The 23,605-nt window shown below is 35.0% G+C and overlaps 1 protein-coding gene across 2 annotated transcripts in view; it reads right to left on the bottom strand.

Moving 5' to 3' along the window:
• COG5 (component of oligomeric golgi complex 5) overlaps nt 1–23,605 on the bottom strand; it is a 284,645-nt gene that overhangs the window by 25,442 nt on the left and 235,598 nt on the right. For both annotated transcript variants that reach the window (XM_082399763.1, XM_082399764.1), the window contains exons 15-17: nt 12,744–12,854; nt 11,215–11,277; nt 2,423–2,526 (exon numbers count right to left, since the gene is read on the bottom strand). In XM_082399763.1, the coding sequence (XP_082255889.1) occupies nt 2,423–2,526; nt 11,215–11,277; nt 12,744–12,854 (278 nt within the window). The remainder of the gene's footprint in view (nt 1–2,422; nt 2,527–11,214; nt 11,278–12,743; nt 12,855–23,605) is intronic.

Genomic DNA, 23,605 nt, shown 5'->3' with positions numbered 1-23,605 from the left:
TCATTATCTTGGTACTACTCTGGAGGATTGTTTCAAGAATTCTAATCTGGTTAGGTGATATGATTTCCTTGAGGATTAGAAAATGATATACTAAAATGATCTATTAGAAAAATTCTGAAATATGTATTATCAATTCTCAGCATGGATTAGAAGTTTGACTTAAATTTACTAGAATATAAACCTTGCTTGGCAATTGCTAAAGCTCAGTTTTCCCAGTTATGTCAAACCTTTTAGTAAGAGGTTCTCAACTGATAAAGTGAGCAGAAATGTCATGGTCTTTGTCATGAGAGCCCGCATACAGAGGCAGAAGGCAGAAGGACTAAACAAACACACGCCTGAGAAGCAGCACCAGTCGTTCTGGGGTCAGTGTGTGTTCTCCCCTCCTCAGAGGTGCTCATCCACCACTTCGAGGATCTAGGGTCCTGCTACTGTTACTGACTTCCCTCTCCCATTCAAAGCTGATATCAGACACGAGTCATTTTACATTAAATAACAGAATTTCAATCAATGTACTATGTCAGACATTTACAATTTAAGCTTTATCTAATTTGGAAAGAAACACACAGGTCCCACTAAATACATTTAAAATACCAGGAAAGTGTGTTGAGGATTACTTTTTAATTAGCAGGGGATTCTGTAATCATACTACAAATAAGGTTGGCCTAGAAGGTAAACCTGATTTATTCCTTTTACCGTGAATAGGTGTGAAGGGCTTGGAGGGGCAGGTATTCATTATTATTTTTCCAAGTGTGATCCCGGAAGATGGCCCTACTATAAAAGTGATTCCACTTGCTGAATAGTTTCATCCAATGTCACCTTATATTTCATATAAGCCATACATATACGAAATGACATGACAGAATTACTAATAACAAGGTTCTAGAAAGTGGGAAAATTCCTGCCATGAATGCTCCACACTCCTGTACTGCCATGTATGGAAAATAACTTTCAGTGGAACCTCAAATGTCTGCTGTACAGAGAGAGTGAGCTGAAGTGGAGCCATTAATGGCCATTTGGGGAAAAAAATTGAGGACAATGTTATACCTCTTAAAATAATGCCGCACACCTGTGGCAACCTGTCAGTTAAAGAACCAATCTGGCTCACTAGTATTTAAGCAAACTAATAAAAACATATCTACTTGGGAAACCAACTTTTAATGTCTAATGTGTTAGCTGCAGGCACCAGCTGTGGCTCATCAATACAATTACTCAAGTAAGTACCTGACCACTCATTAGAACAAGCCTTCAAAAATCACTCCAGTTTTGCTTCCTTCTCAGAGGCACTGATGATTGGTCTAACTGGGACATTTCGGATCATTTCTGAACAAAATTCATTTCCTCCCAAATACTGGTAATCAGCAGTTTTATATTCCTGTCTCCAAATACTACAGCATTTTTGTGTAGAATCCACTTTACCCTTCTGTGCTTCATACCATTATTAAAAATAGAGACTGACCTTTTCACCTTTCAAAAGATACTTTGTAAATGAAATAATAAATGATTTGAAAAATTAAAAGACAGTGTAATAATCACATAATTTTTCTACGAACAGCTAGACTAGTGGCTAGAAATTTAATAAAGTAGATACACTATTAAACAACATGAACATAAAGAAACAGGGCAGTTAAAAAATAGTAACTAACTATGAACGAGGAATAAAAAACACATATCTACACTAATATATGAATATTTAGCTCTAGAGTATGGTTAAGTTTTTTAAAAAAATCACACTAAGCATGTGCAAATAACTATTTCAAATTCTCCACAGTTTTCTAATACACTAAGTCAAAACCATTTTACTTTACTTAAAAAGATTTCAGTAAACACTAAGCTAGGAACTATGATTCTTATTCTCAAGACACACATGATATGGATAAGCAGTACACATATGAAAGAACTGTGGAATAATACCAAAGTGCTCATGGCTAGGAGTGACATGACCAGATTAGACTGCCACAAGACTCTGACAAAGGAAAATCATCTTTGCAGGGGGTTGGGCAGGACCTTGCCCTCAAAACCAGAGCAGGAATCGGACTGGCAGAGTGACAGAGGCAGGACATTTTATACAAGGAATACCATGCCAATACCAGAGGCTCAAGTACAGCCTATTTGTGAGAAGTAAGGAAAAAGATATAATTGCAAAGAGGAGATGGTACCAAATGTCCTGAAGTGCCAAGCTGAGTCCCGCAGATGTTAATGGTTCCATGTTTCAATGACAGGAGAGAAATGATGACAAGAAGAACTGAAAAAATTTAATCTGCTAATGGTGCTCAACGAATAAAGGAGGATAAGGATGGAGGCCAACCCCATCACAAGAGGAACAAGGTTCTAGATTGGTAGAGACTTAGGGAGTAGAGGTGGAGGTGGGAATGAAAAACAAATGTACTGAAGGTTAGTGAAAACTTTGGTTGGAAGTCATTACCCAGAAAAATCTTCTTGGTGCATAGTGATGATGACGGCCTCTATAGCATCTCCCACGGAAGTCAGCAAAGGTTGCACAGCATTTTCCATAAGAACATGGACCGCCTGAAAAGAAGATTAAATTAAGGAGAGGCAAACTTTCAATAGATCAAACACAAAAGAATCTGAAATATGAGAAGCATTTTGACTAAAAGTTTTCACATTATATCAAATTCAAACTATATACAGTTTAACTATAATACCCAACAGAAGTCTGCTCTTCTCCTAACTGCTGTCAGTAATGAGTTTTAAAGCTTAAAATATGTAGAACATGGCACTGAAAAATTTCAACTCCACCACTTTTCTCATATTTTCAAAAAGTTTAATGCTCAAATGAACCCCTGGAGAAAGAAGAAGAGAGGGGTAGTGCCACTTATAAAGCAAAGATCACATGAACACACTTTTTTTTTTCTAATTTCCATTCATTTATTCTTTATATTATTTTTAACATCTTTATTGGAGTATAGTTGCTTTACAACGTTGTGTTAGTTTCTGCTGTATAACAAAGTGTATCAGCTATACGTATACATATATCCCCACATCCCCTCCCTCTTGCGGAACATATTTTTTAAAGTTTCTGAAAAGACTGAGGCAAGACCAAAAGTAATTCTTCAAAATTGGAACAACATCATATGGTTTTGACCAGACTGAATATAATAAATATATCAGTGATTCTTAGAGGGCAAAACAGTTAGCCTTTTCATGGATTAGATTTCTATTTAGAGTTCTACAGCGGTGAGTCTCAACTGGGGGCAGTTTTGCTCCCCAGAGCACATCTGGCAATGTTTCAAGACACTTCTGATTGTCACGACCGGGGTGGGGTAAGGGTTTGCTGCTAGCATCTAGTGGACAGAGCACAGAGACGCTGCTAAACATCCTGCAGTGCACAAGAGAGTCCCACACGACAGAGAACTACCCAGCCTAAAACATCAATAGTGCTAAGGTTGAGAAACTGTTCTCCTGTGAGGTATAATTATCAATTAGGTTATATAAGACCCTAGGCCTTAGTTATAAGTTTTTAGTGTGAAAATATGACCGGGCCTCAGTAAACATTCAAAATCTAAATTTTAAGTATATTATATGTGCTTCAGTCATGACTACATACAATGATGATGGATGACTCTGGCTCATACAAATGACTGAAATCAGTGAGAAAAGGTTAAATAGGACCCTTATTCATTAAATTCCTAAACGTCATCTCCAGCCCTTAATCTCCGATAAAAATAAACATGCATACAGGATTGAGGGAGACATGCGCTCTGCATTTTCTCTCTAAGCCCTCTCCCCTCAATCCCTTGGCTCTCCTTACTGAAATAAAGGATGAAAACAAACAAACAAAAACAAACAAACAAAAAAAAAAAAGAGAGGAGTGTGTGTGTGTATGCACTTACAGTTTGCCCTCAGGGAGCTCACAATCTAGTGACAAAAGGTAACAAGCTGTAGTGATATCAGTGCTCTACACAGTGCTATGGGAACATGGGAGAGACACCCAACTTATACTGAAAGGATTTAAAAAACAAAAGGTGTTGCATGAACTGAATTTCAAAGATCAAAATGGGTTAAGAACCAAGTGTGTGTGTTGGGGGAGGGTGGGAGGCTGGTGGGGGCCATATGTCAAAGGCACAGGAGCCTGGGGAAGTTGACGCATTTGGGGAACTGCAGGTGTTCAACACAGACAGAGTATGAGTTGGCTGCCTATGTGGAACAGAGACAGAGAGCAGACGTACTCTGCACAGGCTGCTAAGGAGATGGGAATATATCCTGAAGGGACTAGGAAACCAACAATGGGTTTTAAGCAATGAAAAAAAAAACGTGGTTAAAGCTTTGAATTGGGGAAAAATCATGCTGGACAGCAGAGTAGATAAATTAGACTAAAGTCAGGAGGATACAGTAGGAGTATAGATGCAAAGTGGTGAGTGCCTGAACCAAATCAGAGGCAGCAGGAACAGAGATGAGGAGACAGGGTGGAGACACTGGGAAAGGAAACAGAGGACTTGGGAATCAGATGTGAGAAATACGGAATGTAAAGACTGAAGGGTACACTCAGATTTTTTTTCTTTAATGACTTGGTGGCATTATCAACTGAATGTGTAAATGCAGAAGCAGCTGGCTGATTTAGGGACGGAGGGAGAAAATAATGAGTTCAGTTTTGGACACGAGTTTGAAGGACTTATGAGGAAATCCACATGGGCTATCCAGTAGGTGCTGAGATCTTTACAGCTGTAGTTTCTGGCAAGTTTTGCCTAGATATGGTTGTCTTTGGCTTTTAAGAAGGGAGATGAAGCCAAAAGAGTCAATGAGATCCCAGAGGATGATTTGTAGAATAAGGCCAAATGCTATTTTAAGGTCATCCAGAAGAGGAACCTTTGACGGATTAAGAGGGGTAATAGCATGTATTTAGTATAGGTCATGTGCTGGATACTGTGCTATGGGCTTCGCAAGTAATCATCCCACTGAAAACTCAATTATTCCTTCCTCTAAGAATTACAAAAATCTCTAACTTACAGATGTGGAACCTAAAGTAATTTGTAGATAGGGAAACTAAAGTCAAGTTAAGGAGGTTGTCCAAAGCCATCAAGTAGAAGAGCTGGGATTTTCTAGGTGCATTCGACTCCAATGAGCTTTTGGTTATATCAATACGTTGCCACTGGGCAGAGAAGTAGGAAGAGATCCTGGAATATGGTGAAAATAAATAGGAGATTTCAAGAAGGAAGGGCAACTTTTCTACGCTAGTATGAAGGAGTGAGTACCTAACTACAGATCCTCCTACAAATAATCATGGAAAAATACCAAAAACAAAACAAAAAAACCTACTGGAGGCTTCTGGAGATGGAAAAATGCAATTAGTTTTAGAGGGGTGTATAAATATATAGCAACCAGAAGAGACTGAGTCTTCCCTTTTTTGTGATTCTGCCCTGAGAGTGACTATAGTCATGGTAGTGGCAAGGCTGGGTGGCTAAAACTCTGAGAGAAAAACCAAACCAAACCAAACCAAACCAAACCAAACCAAACCTGCATTCTTTCAGGTCAAAGGAACAAGGGGAAGGAGCCCTGGTTCAACCAGGGCTGCTGGAGAGTGAGAGGGGAACCTCAGAAAGGAGAGAGCCAGAGAAGAAGAAATCCTATTTTTCTACGTGTGAACTCAGCACTAGTCTTCAGCTGGCTTGACCATGCGTGTGCAAGGCAAACTACAAATGGCTTGCAACTAAGGCTTAAAGAACTATGCTGAGATCTGAGACACAGCCAACTGCAGGTTTGACAGTGCACAATTTGAGTCTAAACAAGCTAATTAACTGCTAAAGCAATGGTCAACATTTTTAGGAGCAATATATAAAAATACTGAGTCTATACAACACAACGCTCACATTGTCTAGGATATATTAAAATGACTCATACAAAAAGCTAGGAGATGTCAATTGTAAAGGGAAAAGACAATCAATAGCTGCCAACTGTGAAATGATCCAGACTCTACAATTATCAGGCAAGAACCTCAGTGAGGTAGAGAAAAAAATGCCCATAATAAATAAAGTAATAGGAAATCTCAGCAGAGTGATCGAAAATGTAAAGAAGAACCAAAATGGAAATGTTAAACTAAAAAAATTACACTACATGCAATTAGATGTAAATGTACTTCAGTAAATGCAAAGTTTCTATATTTTATGTGACACAGTACAATATTAACTCTAAAAGACTGTGGAAAGTTAAGGATGCATATATCCACACAAGAACAACTAAAAAGAACATGAAGAAGAGGTATAGGTGAAAATCTAAGAAATAAATTAAAATGAAATTTAAAAAAATAATAATCAAATAATCCAAAAGGTGGCAGCAAAGGTGGAAAAGAGGAAATAAAACAGAGGGGACAAACAAAAAACAAATAATAAAACTATATACCTAAATAAAACCTTATTGATAATTATACTATGTTAATGGATTAAACACTCCAATTAAGAGGCAGAGATTATCAGAACAGAAAAAAGGCAAGACCCACTGTATACTGTCTTCAAGAGATGTATTGAAAAAAAATAAAGACACAGAGGAGTTGAAAGTAAATGTTCAGAAGAAGATAGAGTAGTTCAATTAATATCACATAAAACAATGCATGACAGTAAGTATTAAAGCTAAAGAAGGATATGTCAAAATGACAAAGGGTGTTCATCAGAAGGCATAAAAAATGATAAATACTTATATAACAGAGCTTCAACACAACTAGTAATAGAGCTTCAAAACGGAGGAGTCAAGAATCAATGGAATGAAAAGGAGATATAAGCAAGTTCACAATCATAGAAAATTCTAATTCCCATATTTCAGCAATTGATAGGACTACATAAAATACCAGTAGAGGCATATAAAATCTGAACACATCACTACACCTTAACTGATATTTACAGAATGATACTAAACAACTGAAGATTACATGTTTTTGTCAAGCACACATGGTTCATTCATCAAGACAGACCACATGCTAGGCCATAATACTCAATAAAAAGGACTGAAATCATACAGAATATGTTTTCTGATGGTAACAGAATTAAATTAGAAATTAATGTCACAACATTGTAAATCAACTATACTTCAATAAAAAGAGTGATTAAAAAAAAGAAAACAATAAGATATCTAGAAATACCACAAAAAATTAGAAATTAAAAGAAAAAACCATGAATCAAAGAAGAAATCACAAAGGAAATAGAAAATATTTCAAACTGAATGAAGATAAAAGCACAACATAACAAAATTAGAGGGAAATTTACAACTTTAAATTTTTTTTTGGGGGGGGTCTAAAAATCAATGGTATAAGGTCTCAAAAAAACAAACAAAAAAAGGCAAAGAAAATCCAAAATAAGAAGTAAAAAAAGGGCTTCCCTGGTGGCGCAGTGGTTGAGAGTCTGCTTGCCGATGCAGGGGACACGGGTTCGAGCCCTGGTCTGGGGGGATCCCATGTGCCGCGGAGCGGCTGGGCCTGTGAGCCACAATTACTGAGCCTGCGCGTCTGGAGCCTGTGCTCCGCAGCAATAGGGGCCGCGATGGTGAGAGGCCCGCGCACCGTGATGAAGAGTGGCCCCCGCTTGCCGCAACTAGGGAAAGCCCTTGCACAGAAACGAAGACCCAACACAGCCAGAAATAAATAAATAAATAATTAAAAAAAAAAAAAAGAAGTAAAAAAAGACAAAAGCAGAAATCAGTGAAATAGAAAGACAAACAGTAGAGAAAATTAATAAAGCCAAAAGTTGGTTCTCTGAAAAGAGCAATGAAATTGATAAACCCACAGGTAGACTGATAAAGAAAAAAAACAGGTAAGAGAACACAAATCATCAGTATAAAAAATGAAGAAGAGGTTATCACTATAGGTCCTATAGACATTAAATGGACAGTTAGAGAATATTATGTACATTATTCTGACAAATTAGATAACTTAGATGAATAGAAAAATACCTTAAGTCACAAAGTATCAAAGCTCACTCCAGAAAAAAGATAACCTGAATAGTCCTGCATCTATCAAACAAATTAAATTTGTAGTTATAAACTTCCTACAAAAAAATACAGGCCCAGATGGCTTCACTGGTGAATTCTACTAAGCATTTAAGGAGAAAACAATACAAATTCTACACAGATTCTTTCAGAAAATAGAAAAGGAGGAAACACTTCCAAAACCAGACAAAGAATTACAAAAGAGAAAACTATATACCAATATCCTTATGACAACTTTAACAAAAATTAAGTAAATCCAATCCAAGAATACATAAAAAGGCTAATACATCATGATCAAGGTTGGTTTGATATTTGAAAATAAATTCCTGTATTTTATTAACAGAATAAAGAGGTAAAACCATATGATCATTTTATACAGAAAAAGCTATTTGATGAAACACCACCATTTACAATTTTAAAAAGTCTCAGTAAACCAGGAATAGAAAAGAACTTGTTTAAAATATCCTCCTTTAAGTAGTAAAATAAACACTGAGTGCTTTCCCCCAGGTCAAGAACAAGTAGACAAGTCCACTCTCACCTGCTCTAGGCAACATAGTACTGGAGGTCCTAGCAGGTGAAACAAGGCATGGTAAACAGGCATAAAGACCAGAAAGGAAGAAATAAAACTGCCTCTATCTGTATTACGATATGATGGTGTACACAGAGAACTTTACAGCTGGGTGAGGTTTCCCACTTATGGAAAATATAAAACAGAGAAGAGAGCATTGGGGGGAATGCCTTCATGTAAAGGATGGGTAGAGGATTAATAACTACCAGAGGAAACTGAGAAAGGATACTAGATTATATTTCATAAGCTCTTTACAAAGCAGGGAAGTGCTTGCCTAAAATAGCAAAGATTACAAAAATACTGAAGCCTCAACAATGCAGAATATTCCCATATATAGAACATCAAACCCACACAATAAGGGAGAACTGTCATACATAAACTTCATAATATACTATCTGCACAAGATGACCTCAGTAACAAATGGATCAGAATTATTGGGCTAAGGTGTTTAAGTGTTACTTATAGCTGAGGTGGTTATAATGAAATGACTCTAAATGTAAAATTATTAATATTAATTATGTCATCCATGACAGGAGATAATGCTTGTAATATGAGATGATGAACTTTGAACCTAAAGTAACACTTAATTTTGGATAAAATCTCAACAAGGTAGAGGAGACTATTATGTGTCTACCTATATTTTTTAGTAAGTAAAGAAGTATGTTTAATATCTTTTCCATCAAATAATAAAAGCATACAGATTTTTGGTTCTTGGGTTGCACTTATGCATTGTAACACCCTAATTCAAAGTGATGCACTAAGTTTCCTACAATTTTATGAAAATTCAAGATTCTCTTTTTTTTCTTTGAGTCAGAGGATTCTGTTTGTTCTTCACTTATGCCATAAAGATTTTTAATGAAATTTAATTAAAAAGCAAGGCTAAAACTGTTTCACTGAGGTCTGTTAACATAAGAAATTCGGTCTCAAATTGACAGGGTCACTGCAGGAGGGCCATGAACAGACCGGTAGTCTTCTCTTACCCAGTTCTCAAAGGCAAAACTGGCGAAGCCTCAGCAAACTGCGGTGCCCAGCAACATCAGACACCGGTCCTGGTGAGCAAACCTCAGAGTGAAGGCCACAGCTCAAGATGACGGCAATTTCCCCTGCACTGGCCTCAACCCCCGGCCTAAAGTGACTAATATGAGGAATAACCTTTATTGTAAGTTAAAAATACAAATTCAGAAAGTCTACCCAACACTGAATTAGTGTCTGAAGAACCTCTATTTTTGACTTGTCCAGGAGACATTTATCATCAGGCAAAGTGTAGGCAACTCTTTCTGAACCTACAGAATAGACTTTCTCAAACCATGTGTATAGATGCATATTTTATACATACACAATTATATATGTGTAAATATTTATAAATGCTTATATAGTATGTATGGGGTACAATGTAAAATGTTATTTATCTTGGGTAGTGATCAAAAAATGTTTGACAGCTATGGCCAGAAGATAAAGACAAATGAGTAACTATATATTGAAAAAAAAAGACTACATGTATTCCCTGCCTGGAAGCAATAATAAAACAAATCTTTTGGTTTGTCTTATTGGCCCGATTTTACAGTATTTTTTATCAATAAACTGGACAACTCTTACTAAAAACAATTATTTTTATTATGGTAGCTCTAATACCACTTCATCATAATGAGATAAGCACACTGGGAAAAAGAACAGGATTCAGAGAAAACATCCAAGTGTACTTTTTCTATGTTGGAGGAAAACAGACTGTCTCCTCCTACCTCATATATGAATTTAGTGTCCTTAAGTTTTGCAGCCTGTTAAATCCCCATCCATGTCACCCATGGACAGCACTTGACCTCGGAATTTCCCTTCTCCTTCAGGACTTGTGACACTGTCCTCTCCCGATTTTCTTCCTCAATGATTGTTTTCTTTGTATCCTCTTTACTCTCTAAATATTTCTCCTTGGAGTTTACTGGTGGTAGACCATCTCTCTTTCTCCTTCCCTCTTTCTCTCTCTTAACTCTACCCAAGTGATCTAAATTCAATCTAATAGTTGACATTTACTACCTTTGTGTAGGTATACTGTACCATTTTATATCAATAGATGCAGAAACTAAGGCAAGAGAAAACTTATTAACTTGTCTGAGGTCATACAGTTAAATAGCTGCGATGGGATTCATACACAGGCAGTTGAGCTCCAGAGTCTTTATTTTACTATGTGGCCTTAGTAGAGTTTCCAGGCCTTGGCATAACTGACATTTTAGGGCCTGATAATTCTGTGTTGTGGGGAGCTGGCTTGTACAATGCAGGATGCTTGACAGGATCCCTGGCACTAGATGCCAGGAGCACCCCACTCCAGGTCATGACAATCAAAAATGTTTCCAGATATTGTTAAATGTCCCACAGGCGACAAAAATCGCCCTGGTGGAGAACCACTGCTTTACTGGGATAATACTGGGCTGCACTGCCCTAAGACACAGTGAATACTTATAACTCTCTTGCTTCTCTTGCTTATGATACAATTATTATAAGTGCAACACAATCTGTAGACACCAACAGGGTCTATTTTTAAATTCTAGAAAAATATAAACACACATGTAGCCTCTCTCTTTAGGATAATCATCAACATGCTACTTCTGGCATATGGAGAAGATTCTGAATTATTTTTAAAATGTGACATCTCCCACTCATCCAAACAAATAATTCTAAAACCTATTCCGATCTACAGAGTCAAAGATTAAATTACATTCTTTTACCTTTAGGGCTGAAATTATAGTTTGCTCAGCTGCTGGTGGGAATGAGCTCTGACTGGAAACCACCTAGAACAAATCCAGTTATAGTTTTGCTTAAGTTATTTATTTTTATAAATACTAATTTTGATCATCACATGATAAAACTGTTTCCACAAGCCACATATAAAATATTATCATTACTTTAGAGTAGTATCTCATACATGTTTTAAAAATCCATTAGTATTTAGTAGTTAGGATAGGTTTAAAAATGTTTTCCCGTATAAAGCAAATATCTACTTCAAATAACTGAAACATTAAGACTTCTAAAAGCTAGCTTTCCTTAATTATAAAGCTTTAACTTGAAAAAGTCAGTTTAAAGCCATATTTACTTATTTCTTAAAAAAAGAAATCGCCCTTTGTAGGCTGACTATAATTTTTAACAAGTAAATGTCAAATGTTTCCCTTTTTACAAATCAATACCAACATTATGAAAATTCTGAAATGATCAATAAAGACGTTTAAATCAGGCTATATAAATACAACTTTGCATTGCTTGTGGTTCTTTAGAGTAATAATTAAAGGAAATGGAAAATATATCATATATTCTTTTCACTTACTTTTGTTATTTACTTTTCTGAGATTTACCTGTTAATAACCCTTTAAATATATTTTGTTTAGTGTGCAAAATACAAATTTTGGAAACCCCTAATTGATAAAAGGACATGTTAAAAAATTTAAGTAAATGAAAAACTGTCACTTATAATTATTCTAAAATACAATCTAGCATATAAAAGCTCATATTAGAGGTCAAGGTTTTAAGAACATCATCTAACCTTTGGCTTTTTCAGGTCTTCTAACTATGTCTCTACTTACCAAATATTTTGAAAATCATTAATAGAGAGTAAACACAAGCAACTCAAGAATCAAAGAAGGGGTTGAAAGTGTTGCTTTCCTAATAATTATGTTTACAGTTCATCTTAGACATAATATATAAAGGCAAACAAGTTAAAATTCAGTCATTTTTTTAAGAAGTATTAGTAGATCAATAGCAAAAAAAATATTTTTTACTTTAAATAGTCTTCAATGATTATATCATACGAGTTCACTGTTTTTAATGCATCTCCTCCCCCACTTTTTTGTACACAGGTAGAACCTTTCTGACATGTTAGAGGGCTTACGAGTTCTTACTATTACTAGCTTTGCTATAATTTACTACCACCCATATGATACCAAATTATGTGGTTTAATGGGTATAAAACACAAATAATTTACCTTTAAATCATCTGTTCAATAAACTTGACTATACCAAGCAACCTTGAGGATCTACAGTTCATGTGTTTTAAACTACCTGTACAGACAAAAAGTCATACAAACAATAGAGGCCAGGATCAAAGACTGTTCAGAAAAAGTTCATGCCTCAGCTTATTTTACAATCACATTTTCATTGTATTCTTCTGCAAAAGATTAAATAATAATTTATTGTCTAAATTTAAGGCAAGAAGAAAGAAGAACTTGAAATTAAGTCAAAAAAACTTAATAAAAATAAAGGTTACCTTTGTTACCGATTGGTGCAACTTATATAGTGAATTCACTACTGCCACATTTCTTCTCTGCCCTTCGGTAAGAGGTCCAATCACCTGACTTGCATCTCCTTGGGTGGAGAGCTGTAAGAATTCAACACAAAAAGAAATTACCAAAATGATAGTTCATATTTACTGGGGGGAAGTTCATGGTCCCCTGAAAAAGAAAATGTTAATTGGAAATATTCAAGTCAAGCTTTGCACTTTAGGCATAGCCAGGTACCTCTGTAGATTTAACACCATGGACCTGGAAGCCTAATTAGTCTTGCACAGGAAGAACATCCTTCATCAGTACTTCATAGCTGGTGGACTCCTGAGGCAAGTGCGACCTAAAAGCCCAGGATGTGCTGTTATTTTGATACATCAGCATAGTATTTCTAGGGAACACCTTCTGCCAACAGTTTTTCTATTAAAAAACTGAGAAATAAGCCATCCAAAAAAAGAAAGCAGAGAAGGAAGGAAAAAAGAAGGAAGGGAGGGAGGAAGGAATAAAAGTAAACCTACATCCTATGTACATTTGACAGCCATCATAATAGCCTAATGAAATGAGTGGTAAAAAGAGGGTATTACACTCATTTTTTCGTAAATTAAAAAGGAAGTTGCTTAGGATTATACCGTGTATGGATGATCAGTAGGAGTGGTATTAATGCATGCATTTTAGGGAAAAGGACATGGAATTTTTACTGAATTAATCTAAAACTATTATAGTTCCATTTAAGAAAAAAATCCACCTATAAACGATTCTCATATTAATCAGGTTTTAATCCAATCCTCTATAACAATTATTATTTAAAGGTCAATTAAACTTGATCAGGAAAATAAAACATGAGGCAAGTAACTATATATATGGATGCACATCTCAAACATGAAAAATTGGCCTTTTAGGGAAGAGATGAAAATAAGAGCATCTTCCCTTTGATATAGTGATAAAAATAAAATATGAGAGAAAGAAATACTGTTTTTCTTTCTACTCTCCTTTGATACACACACATAAATATTCAAAATTAAATTCAATTCCCACTTTATCAATTCCTACTTATGGCAACAAAATACAATTTAAAAACATAAAAAACTGCAATTAAAATAAAGAGAATAATCCTTCACTGAAGTTATAATCCATGATGATGGCTTTAAGTCAACATAAAGCTTTCTGACATTAGGTTAAATAACTCCAACTTATTTTGCCTTTCCTCATGGACAGATAGTTACCAAATTATAATCAGGTTGTGTCCTAAATGGTCATTTGTAAGTTAGTAGGCTGAAAAAAAAAAAGTCGTTATTTTTCCTGTAGAAACTATGTTAAAAATCAATGGTTAGACCTCAGATGAGCCCATATAGCCCAGTTTAATCTATAATGTGGTAAACTAATACTAATAGAAGCTCTGAGCTCCCAGGAGACAGCAGATGATGGGCTCCGAGCTATGGTGAAGGTGGGGAAAAGCTCCTGAAGCCACTTTGGAGACTTCAGTGGCAATGGTGAGTGGCATCAACGGTTATGGTAGACTCAGGGGTTAGATGCTAAATATGTACCTGTCTATAATAGGCATTTAAAAACTATGAGTTCTAGCTGTACAATTTTTAAAAATCCAATCTCTTTTACTTCTCTTGAGATTCTCTCCAAATAATTTTGAAGTGCTAACAAAGAAATGGGAAAAGAAAAGAATTTTTCTGATACTATCTTATTTCCACTTATTTTATGTATTCCATATTTAATAAAGAGACAGGCTCACTGCTAGAAAAGGATGGAGATTATTTTATTGATAATAACTGATCATAGTTTTAGGGTTTAAAAGTATAGGAAGGCCCATTTTACACCTATTAGGATGCTATAATAAAAAAGACAGATAATAACAAACGTTGGCCATGATGTAGAGTAACTGGAACTCTTGTGCACTGCTGGTGGGATTTTAAAATGGAGTAGACGCTCTGGAAAACAGCCTGGCAGTTCCTCAAAGGTAAACAGAGTGAAAATACACCCAGCAATTCGACTCTTAGATATATACACAAAAGAAATAAAAACATGTATACAACTATTCACAGAAGCATTATTCCATAGCATAACAGCCTCAAAATGGAAACAACCCAAATGTCAACCAACTGATAGATGGATAAATAAAAGTAAGATGTAGTATATTCATACAATGGAATGTTCCTCAGCAAAAAGAAAGGAATGCAGTTCTGATACATGCTACAACATGGAAGTACCCTGAAAGTAAAAAGAAGCCATTTACAAAAGGCCACATATTAAATGATTACATTTACATGAAATATCCAGAATAAGCAAATCCACAGAGACAAAAAGTAGATTAGTAATTGGAAGAGGGGTAAGTGGGGAGTGATTGCTAATGGGTAGGAGGTTTCTTTTTGGGGTGATGAAATGTTCTAAAGTTGATTGTGAATATACTAAAAAACAATGATTTCTACACTTGAAATGGGTGAATTATATTTTAATACAGTTGATTTTAAAAAGTATAGAAATAAAAATTCCCACACTACAAAGGTTATCAGTGAATACCTTGAGAGCCTAGTGAAAACTAAGGTTAAGATTAGATGGCTCTTGTAAAGCAATTATACTCCAATAAAGATGTTTAAAAAAAAAAAAAAGATTAGATGGCTCAGTTAAATAGATCTACGAAGTTCAATGAAGAAAATACTATAGTTACAGGAGCAAAACAATGATAATATAAAAGAACTAAAAATGAAATATCACTGTGCCAAAAACAAAGAACAAAATTTAAACATCAAAGTGAAAATATAACACTAGAAGACTGGGAACAAAAATAATATGCTGCTCATCTTGGCCTGACAGCACAGAATAGAATCTGTCCAACACCTCAGCTAAGTGGATCACCCTGTTTCTCTCCAGCACCACTCCTGTCATAAACTTTTTGGGGAAAATAATTTCAAACTTACAAAATGTTACAAAAATAAAAATAGTGCAAGGAACACCCATTTATGCTTTACTCAGATTTACCTATTGTTAACATTTTATCTCATCTGCTTTATTATTCGTAGTCTTTCCTTCTCTTTCACACACACACACACACACGTATATGCATATTTTTTTCTGAATCATACACACATTATGGCCCTCTGTCCCATTTCAGTGGATACTTCCTAAGCATAGCACTACTCTTTTACGAAACCTCAGTTCAGTCATCGACTTCATAAATTTACATTGTTAACAATACTTTTATCTGGCATCTGCCATGTTTCCAAAAAGTTCTGGTTTCTTTTAGTGGGAAGTGGTATTAGAGACCAAGATCTGGGCCCTAGGTGTGCTCACTGCTACTTACTCCTGTAAAAACTCTTAATCAATTCAATATTTATGTAGATGATTGCTTCAATATCCTGGACTCTTACTTAGCTCCTTGTCTTCTTCCCCTTCAAGTTATAAAAACTATATAGTGAATTCCCATATACTGATAACCTAGACTTCACAATTAACACTCTACAATTTGTTTTATATCACATACCTATCACCTATCTTCAACTCATTTTATATTTTTGATTCATTTCAAAATAAGTTTCAGACATCAGTATACCTAACCCCAAAACACTTAAGCAGTGTATAATTAACTGGAATTCAATATTTACTTCTGGTTTTTTTTTTTTTTTTTTACTTTTAAGGTAAAATTTATATGTGATGAAATGCAGACATGAAGTGTACAATTCACTGAGATTTGGTAAAATGCTTTACTTGTGTAACGCTAACCACATCACTCCAGAAAGGTCCTCCATCCCACTTCCCACTCAATCCCACTCTTCTGGTTTGATAAGTCTTGGCTTTTAAGTGGGGCTACATTCACAGACAATATGGAAAGATATTTTTAACGAGTTCCAAAGACAGTATTTCACATATTATTCAGTCTTTTACCAGCTCCTGCTGCCTCCTGCTGTGTTCTTCTTGGGAAAAAATTTTTATTTTTGCTCACACATATTTTCAAAACCACTAAAAGTAAGGCACAATTTATTTTTTCTAACATTTTATTATGAACACTTAAAGACTTGTACAGTGAATACCCATATACTGACCACCTAGATTCTATAATAACATTTTATAACACTTGCTTATGTTATCCATCCCTCTATCCATTTTATTTTTTTTATATATAATTTATTTTATTTATTTATTTTTGGCTGTGTTGGGTCTTCATTGCTGTGCGCGGGCTTTCTCTAGTTGTGGTGAGCAGGGGCTACTTTTCGTTGCGGTGCACGAGCTTCTCATTGCAGTGGCTTCTCCTGTTGTGGAGCATGGGCTCTAGGCACAGGGGCTTCAGTAGTTGTGGCAGGTGGGCTTAGTAGTTGTGGCTCACAGGCTCTAGAGCACAGGCTCAGTAGTTGTGGCGCACGGGCTTAGCTGCTCCGCGGCATGTGGGATCTTCCCAGACCAGGGCTCGAACCCGTGTCCCCTGCATTGGCAGGTGGATTCTCAACCACTGCGCCACCAGGGAACCTCCATTTTATATTTTTGATGCATCTCAAAATAACTTGAAGACATCACTTTGTTACCAATGACTTCATCTCACTGATTAGTTTTGTCTATTCTATATCTTTACATAAAGTTTTTTTGGGTATATGAATGTAAAGCTTTCTTCACTCAGCATAAGGTTACTGGTTTTCACCCATGTTTGTTCCTTTTTATTGCTGTGTGATATTCCATTGTATGAATTTATCTGAGTTCGTTTTACCCATTCTCCTATTGTTCCTAGAATGTCTGCAATAAAATGAACACTAGACTTAAGAATCTAGACTTTTCTCTACCACTTGCTAGCTGAGTAACTTGTGGCTTCGATTTCTTTATCTGTAACATGAAACTAACAATATAGTCAATACCAAAGTATGCTTTGTAAACTGTAAAATGCCTTAGCAATGTAAGGCATTACCTTTTTTTTTTGGCTGCACGGCTTGCAGGATCTTAATTCCCCGACCAAGGATGGAACCTGTGCCCCCTGCAGTGGAAGTGCAGAGTCTTAATCACTGGACCACCAGGAAAGCCCCAAGGCATTACCATTTTTATCTCCAGACAATTCTATGTCTGGTTCTCATTTTCTTCTCACTTCTCCTTTGCTTCGTCCTCTCCCCTACAATCCACTCCTCCAAGCTCCACCTATCTCAGTACTGGCGAGGGACTACAAGCACAGACTAGGACCGAGGAATTGGAACCAAAAGCCACTGAAACTATCTAGAGGTACAGGCTAAATTATTTTGGCTCCATTTTGGTTATGGTAACAAAGCATCTTGCACAGAGTAGGCATTCTCTATTTCAGAAGCCTCCACCCATCTTCAGCCATTTTACTGTTACAAGCTATTTTACTGTTACAAACTTTTACTGTTTCAAGCTACTTCCTTCATTTGATCTCCTTAAAACTTACTTTTCACGAATTCACGTGCACGTTCAGCAAGTAGAAGATGCTCATTAGGTATCTGTTGAATGACTGAAGGGCCAGAATAATGGTTTCTCATTGCTGCTTTTTCAAAGTCCACCTTATTTGAGATGAATAAAATTGTATGGAGGTGCAAAAACACAGTTTTGGCTGTGAAGCATTAGGAACTAGGGAACTAGAAAGGTAAAAGCAGTAAGAGATTCAATATTCTAAACTATGAGAAATGTATATACTGGTGCATCACGTTACACTATTTAATATAGCCTGGAAAGATGTCAGAAAGCAAAAGAGCAGCATTTGAGTTTTAAAACACACACACACACACACACACATACACACACAAAAAGAAAGGAACTCCAAAGGCTAAAGGAATCCTTAATAATTAAAATGGTTCCTATGTGCAAACAAGACTTACTATTCCTTTTTAAGTTTAATTATCTGAAGAAAGTATTTTTCACAAATTCTAATTCTGTACATCTGCTCACTAGAAACTTTGTGTGAATTCAATGCATGAGAAACGACTGAGATTAAAGTCCTGAAACGATGATAAGTTATACTGTTAACATGAAGAATGTTTTTATATAATTTTTAATTTGTAGATAAAATGACCCCAAGATCACCCTAACATCACAGCTGAGGGCTACAAGTAAAAGAAATAAAACTGATGATTCAAGAGATGAGTTGGATGAGAGCTTTAAATTTCTATTCAGATAATCTACTGAAAATTACTTTTGGGGAAATTATAAAGTTGGTGATTTAGAAGAATGTCTAAAAAGAACAAGAAAATATATTATGGATTAGTTATGAGTTACATACGGTTAAGTTACTTTCCAGATATTATTGAAATACCACTAGTGTTCTATTTATCCATAGTTTCCATTACTGCTAAGGAAATGTCAAGGGTACAGGATAACTCCTTTCTATATGGATTTGGTCACAATTCTTCTAAATATTTCTTTGCAATCATATGTAAAACAAACGAGGAAAAAAGTATGTATTAGAATTTCATAGGTTTAAAACAGAACAATGCGAAATGTATACTAATCTACAATGCTTCCTGAATAAAAACAAGTCAAAACATTTTTATATGAAATCAGATATTTTAACAAAAACTTTGAAATAAGCTCTGATGATCCTTCAGTTATGGTTATATCTATGCTTATTTTTCTGAAAGTGCTGAGTGTATTTGGATTACAATTACCAAATTTTAAAATGTAATGTCAAATTTATATTAGAACAAATTCTTTTGATCTCATGCATGCTTTTTATCCAATTTTGGAGTTCACAGCGAAAAAAAAAAATTACACGCAAAAGGTAAAGTATTATCAATGTTGTTATTCTAATGGAGTGTATAAAGGGCAAATAGCTAACTCTCCGATTGTCACCCACCACCCCCCCGCCCACACACACAGACGACATCAGTAATCAACTGTGGCCCTGTTATGGCCTCGTAACACAGTGCTCCAGGTAGTGACTACATATCTCTTAGACACAGGAGATGAAATCTATTTGTAATCCCTGAGTGATGTCATATGAGTTTTCCTGGACATCTGGGCTAATGATTCTAAGTGTATTCTATGGTTCACCTAAACGCTTTATAAGTCAAGAGACGCTGATACACAATATATTCCAAGAGCCTCAAAACTGCTGTATCCTTTCATAACCCACTATCAGAAATGCATCCTAAGAAAATAGTAAAGCTATATGCACAAGGATAATGTTACTTATAAAACAGAGAAATTGGAAAATACTACACGTCTAAGAATAAGGGAATAGTTGGGTATATGAAACAAGTCACATGCTGGAACAAACAACAATGGGAGGTGCTTACGTTATAGTGTTAACTGTAAAAAAACAAACAAAAGAAAGCAGATTTGTCTGTGCAGCAGTTTTGTCTCAGAAAAAAAACTGGAAAGAAATAAAGCAAAAATATTAAAAAATAGTGTGAAGCATTACATAATATGCAAAATTACCAGAATACTAGTAAAAAGCACTGTAGAATTCCATACAATCTAAAAGGTTCATTTGTAGAACACACTTAGAAATTGTTATACAAGATAATTTCCTCCATTATAAAAATGAAAGATGTACAATTCTATCCCTGAAAGATTTAAGATAATATGAGAAAATAAACTGCTTTGGTAACTGTTTACTTCCCCAAAAGAAGATTTTTGGAAAAGATAATCTCTTTTTATCTACTAATCTGTGACACAGATTAAAATAACTGATTTTTATTTATATTTACTTATCAAATGCTTTCATCATAGGTTACCTGGTTTAGAGTAAAGAATAAAAGAATTATAATTAAATATCACTTAGCTTATTATAACATGCCAATTAATCGTATTAAAAATATATACACACACACATTCACAATTAAATTACTATCTAACATCCCTAATACTAAATACAGTTTATAATACATTAGAAATTGAATTGTATTTGAAATTCAGACATAGGGATGTTTCTGCAAATGTATATAGCAGAGGACAAATCCACAGGTTTACACAGCGGTTCTTCATTTTCCTGGCATGTCAACCTAACTAAACTTCCCTGACAAATAAAATTAATTTTCTTAGGTGCTAAAACTATCAGAAAATATTTTCACGAAAATCTTGCTACACTGTATGTCAATACTTTTCTGGTTTCATAAATAAGACACACTGAACTTATACCTTAAGAAGTAAAATTCTACTTAACCTTTGTATATGTTCACTAGTGAGTGGTGTTTCTGTGCTATTACACATCTTTATTTTAAAAGTAATTCTATCAGAGCTTCGTAGGGTATATATCGCTGCTTGCCCCTTCACTCATTAAACAGCTTTAGGTTACCATATCTTTTGAAATTTTGTGTTTCCTTTTCCTTTTTCTTTAAATTTTGATGATTTTAAGAATCCTAATCTTATTCTTAAGGTGTCAGTCTCCTCTTTTTGATCTTATCTCCCCTCATCTTGGTCTAACTTGCTGCAAAGTGGGAAGCTAGAGGACTAACCACATGCAAGCTAGGAGACTTCCCCATAAATTAAGTTTATACTTTAGTGCATGGACACTGTGACATCAATTCTAGAAGTTCAAAGGATGTTTTTAGTTCTTTCCTGGTTCTTATTTATATTTCAGACTGTTGAATTTGTCAAATATTTGACTACTTGATAAAAAAAAGAGGTGTTACTACATATTTGTCTAACTAAAAATAAGGACAGGTACGTTCAACTACAGAATAGATTCAATGGTAAAGTTACATTTTGACATCAGACTAAACCTTCACACAGATCTGATATCAAAGAGATGACAACTTGAGATGGGTTCCCTTTTGGACAATTAACATATAACTAAAAAGCTTGAAAGCAAATCTTGTTTACAGACAAGAGATGAGTAAAACCAGCACACAGGAATCAAATATAGCTTTGTAATTCAAAGCTGTATTGCTGAGACACCCTGTATTACTGTTAGAAGACCCTTTTATCAACCTACCTTTCTCATCAACCTCCTCTAGATCTTTTCCCAAGCTCCTGTCCTTTATGTCAAAAACTCCACCTGGCACATGGGATTTGGTAACTACAGTGGGTAGGGAAGGCAAACAATTTGCTAGGAATGGATCACTTGGAGTTTTTACTTTTTTTTTCTTCAAAGAACCTTACGCTTTTGAACAACAGATGGAGTTTCCACCTACCCATGACTGATCACTGGCTCCTAAAACACTGGCCTTGTTAATTTAATTTAGAGTCATAAGTCTGTATATTAATTCTTTGAAGGAGAGAGAACAGTTCATTGTCAGGTATACTGACCTTTTCCCATTTTCCAATAATGAATACTAAGACTAATTTATTAATCAACAGGAAAACTCTTTGCATATACATATATTATAGAGAATAAGACCCCTTTGACTCAAGGTAATTTAGGTTTCGTACAGATTGAATTTCAAACCACAGAATTTCCAAAAGAAATAAGTTTATTACCCTTAGGGATATAGACAAACTAAAATCTCAGAATCCCACTATAAAGGCCTAAGCTAGTCAATAAAATTTTAAAAAATAATTAGTAGTTTATACATTTGTATATAGACTAGTACTTTCACAGTTTTTGAGATATAAATTCTAATGCAATTAAACCTATAATCTTGTATGCATTATTAATTTTCATAGCAAAGAAGTTCTTTATATATAGTCTAAAGGTAACTTTCAATTTAACTAGTCTTAATAATATAAAATTATTGGGTTGGGCAAAAAGTTCGTTTGGGTTTTTCTGTAACATCTTATAGAAAAACCCGAACGAACTTTTTGGCCAACCCAATATATTATTGATCTCCAAGCTAATGAGGCTCTCTCTAAATATTAATCTTAATAGCATTGTTTATAATGCCAAACCAGAAAAAAAAAAAAAGGTTAATTACCTGATTGACAGCAATGATTATCTAAACTACAAATTTATTTTGCAAAATCTGGCAATGTCATTCTGTTTGTGTTTGCCACAAATGACTATGATTGTCTGAGAAGTCTTTTTCTTTTTTTAACATCTTTATTGGAGTATAATTGCTTTACAATGGTATGTTAGTTTCTGCTGTATCACAAAGTGAATCAGCTATACATATACATTCATCCCCATATCTCCTCCCTCCTGCATCTTGAGAAGTCTTAAGGAAGTAGTTCTGCCATTCTGCGGTGGCCTGATTGACCTCCTTAACCCCATAACTTCCCATTCTGATAGTGGATTTGTCAATTTCTCTGTGAAATTCCATCCACTTTGTCTTATTGGTCTGAGGCTATGTCGTAAGGTGTATTATAATTCTTATACCTTCCTAGTAAATTGTTCTTGTTCTCATTTTATGACCACCCTCTTCCCAATCCCTAATAATACTTTTTTGCTTTATAGTCTATTTTGCCTGCTGTTAAATATAGTTATATCAGCTTTTGTCTAATTACTATTTGCCTGAAATATTTTTTCTCCAGTCTTTTACTTTCATTCTTTATATGTCCTTATGTTCTAGGTATATCACACAAAGCTAAATTTAATTATTAGTTCTATCCAACTTGAGAAATGTCACTGGCCAGTTTAGTCTATTTACATTTACTGTGATCAATGATATATTTGGAATCCACCTTACTATGAACTTTTTATATGATTTTTTTTTGCTTCTTTTTATTCTGTTTACCTTTCAACTTTTTACTGAACTGGTACCTTTTTTTTTTTAACCCATTAGCCCCATCAATTAACTTAGAATTTATACATTCTATTTCTATTCTTTCAGTGGCCATAATTAAATTGTTAAAATTCACACTCAACTTAAGTCAAAGTATCTATGGCTTTACAGTCCTCCTGGATAACACAAGCATTTTAGAATGGTTTCAAATTCCTTATCCCTTCCTCATTGTAAGCTTTAATGTGGACTTGTATTTTAGGGTTATTTTTTTGTTTGCATGTCCCAAACTAGTCACTATTATTTCTTATTTT

This window comes from Balaenoptera borealis (assembly GCF_965194805.1).
Source record: "Balaenoptera borealis genome assembly, chromosome: 7".
NCBI lineage: Eukaryota > Metazoa > Chordata > Mammalia > Artiodactyla > Balaenopteridae > Balaenoptera > Balaenoptera borealis.
This window is presented reverse-complemented; position numbering and strand designations above follow the sequence as displayed.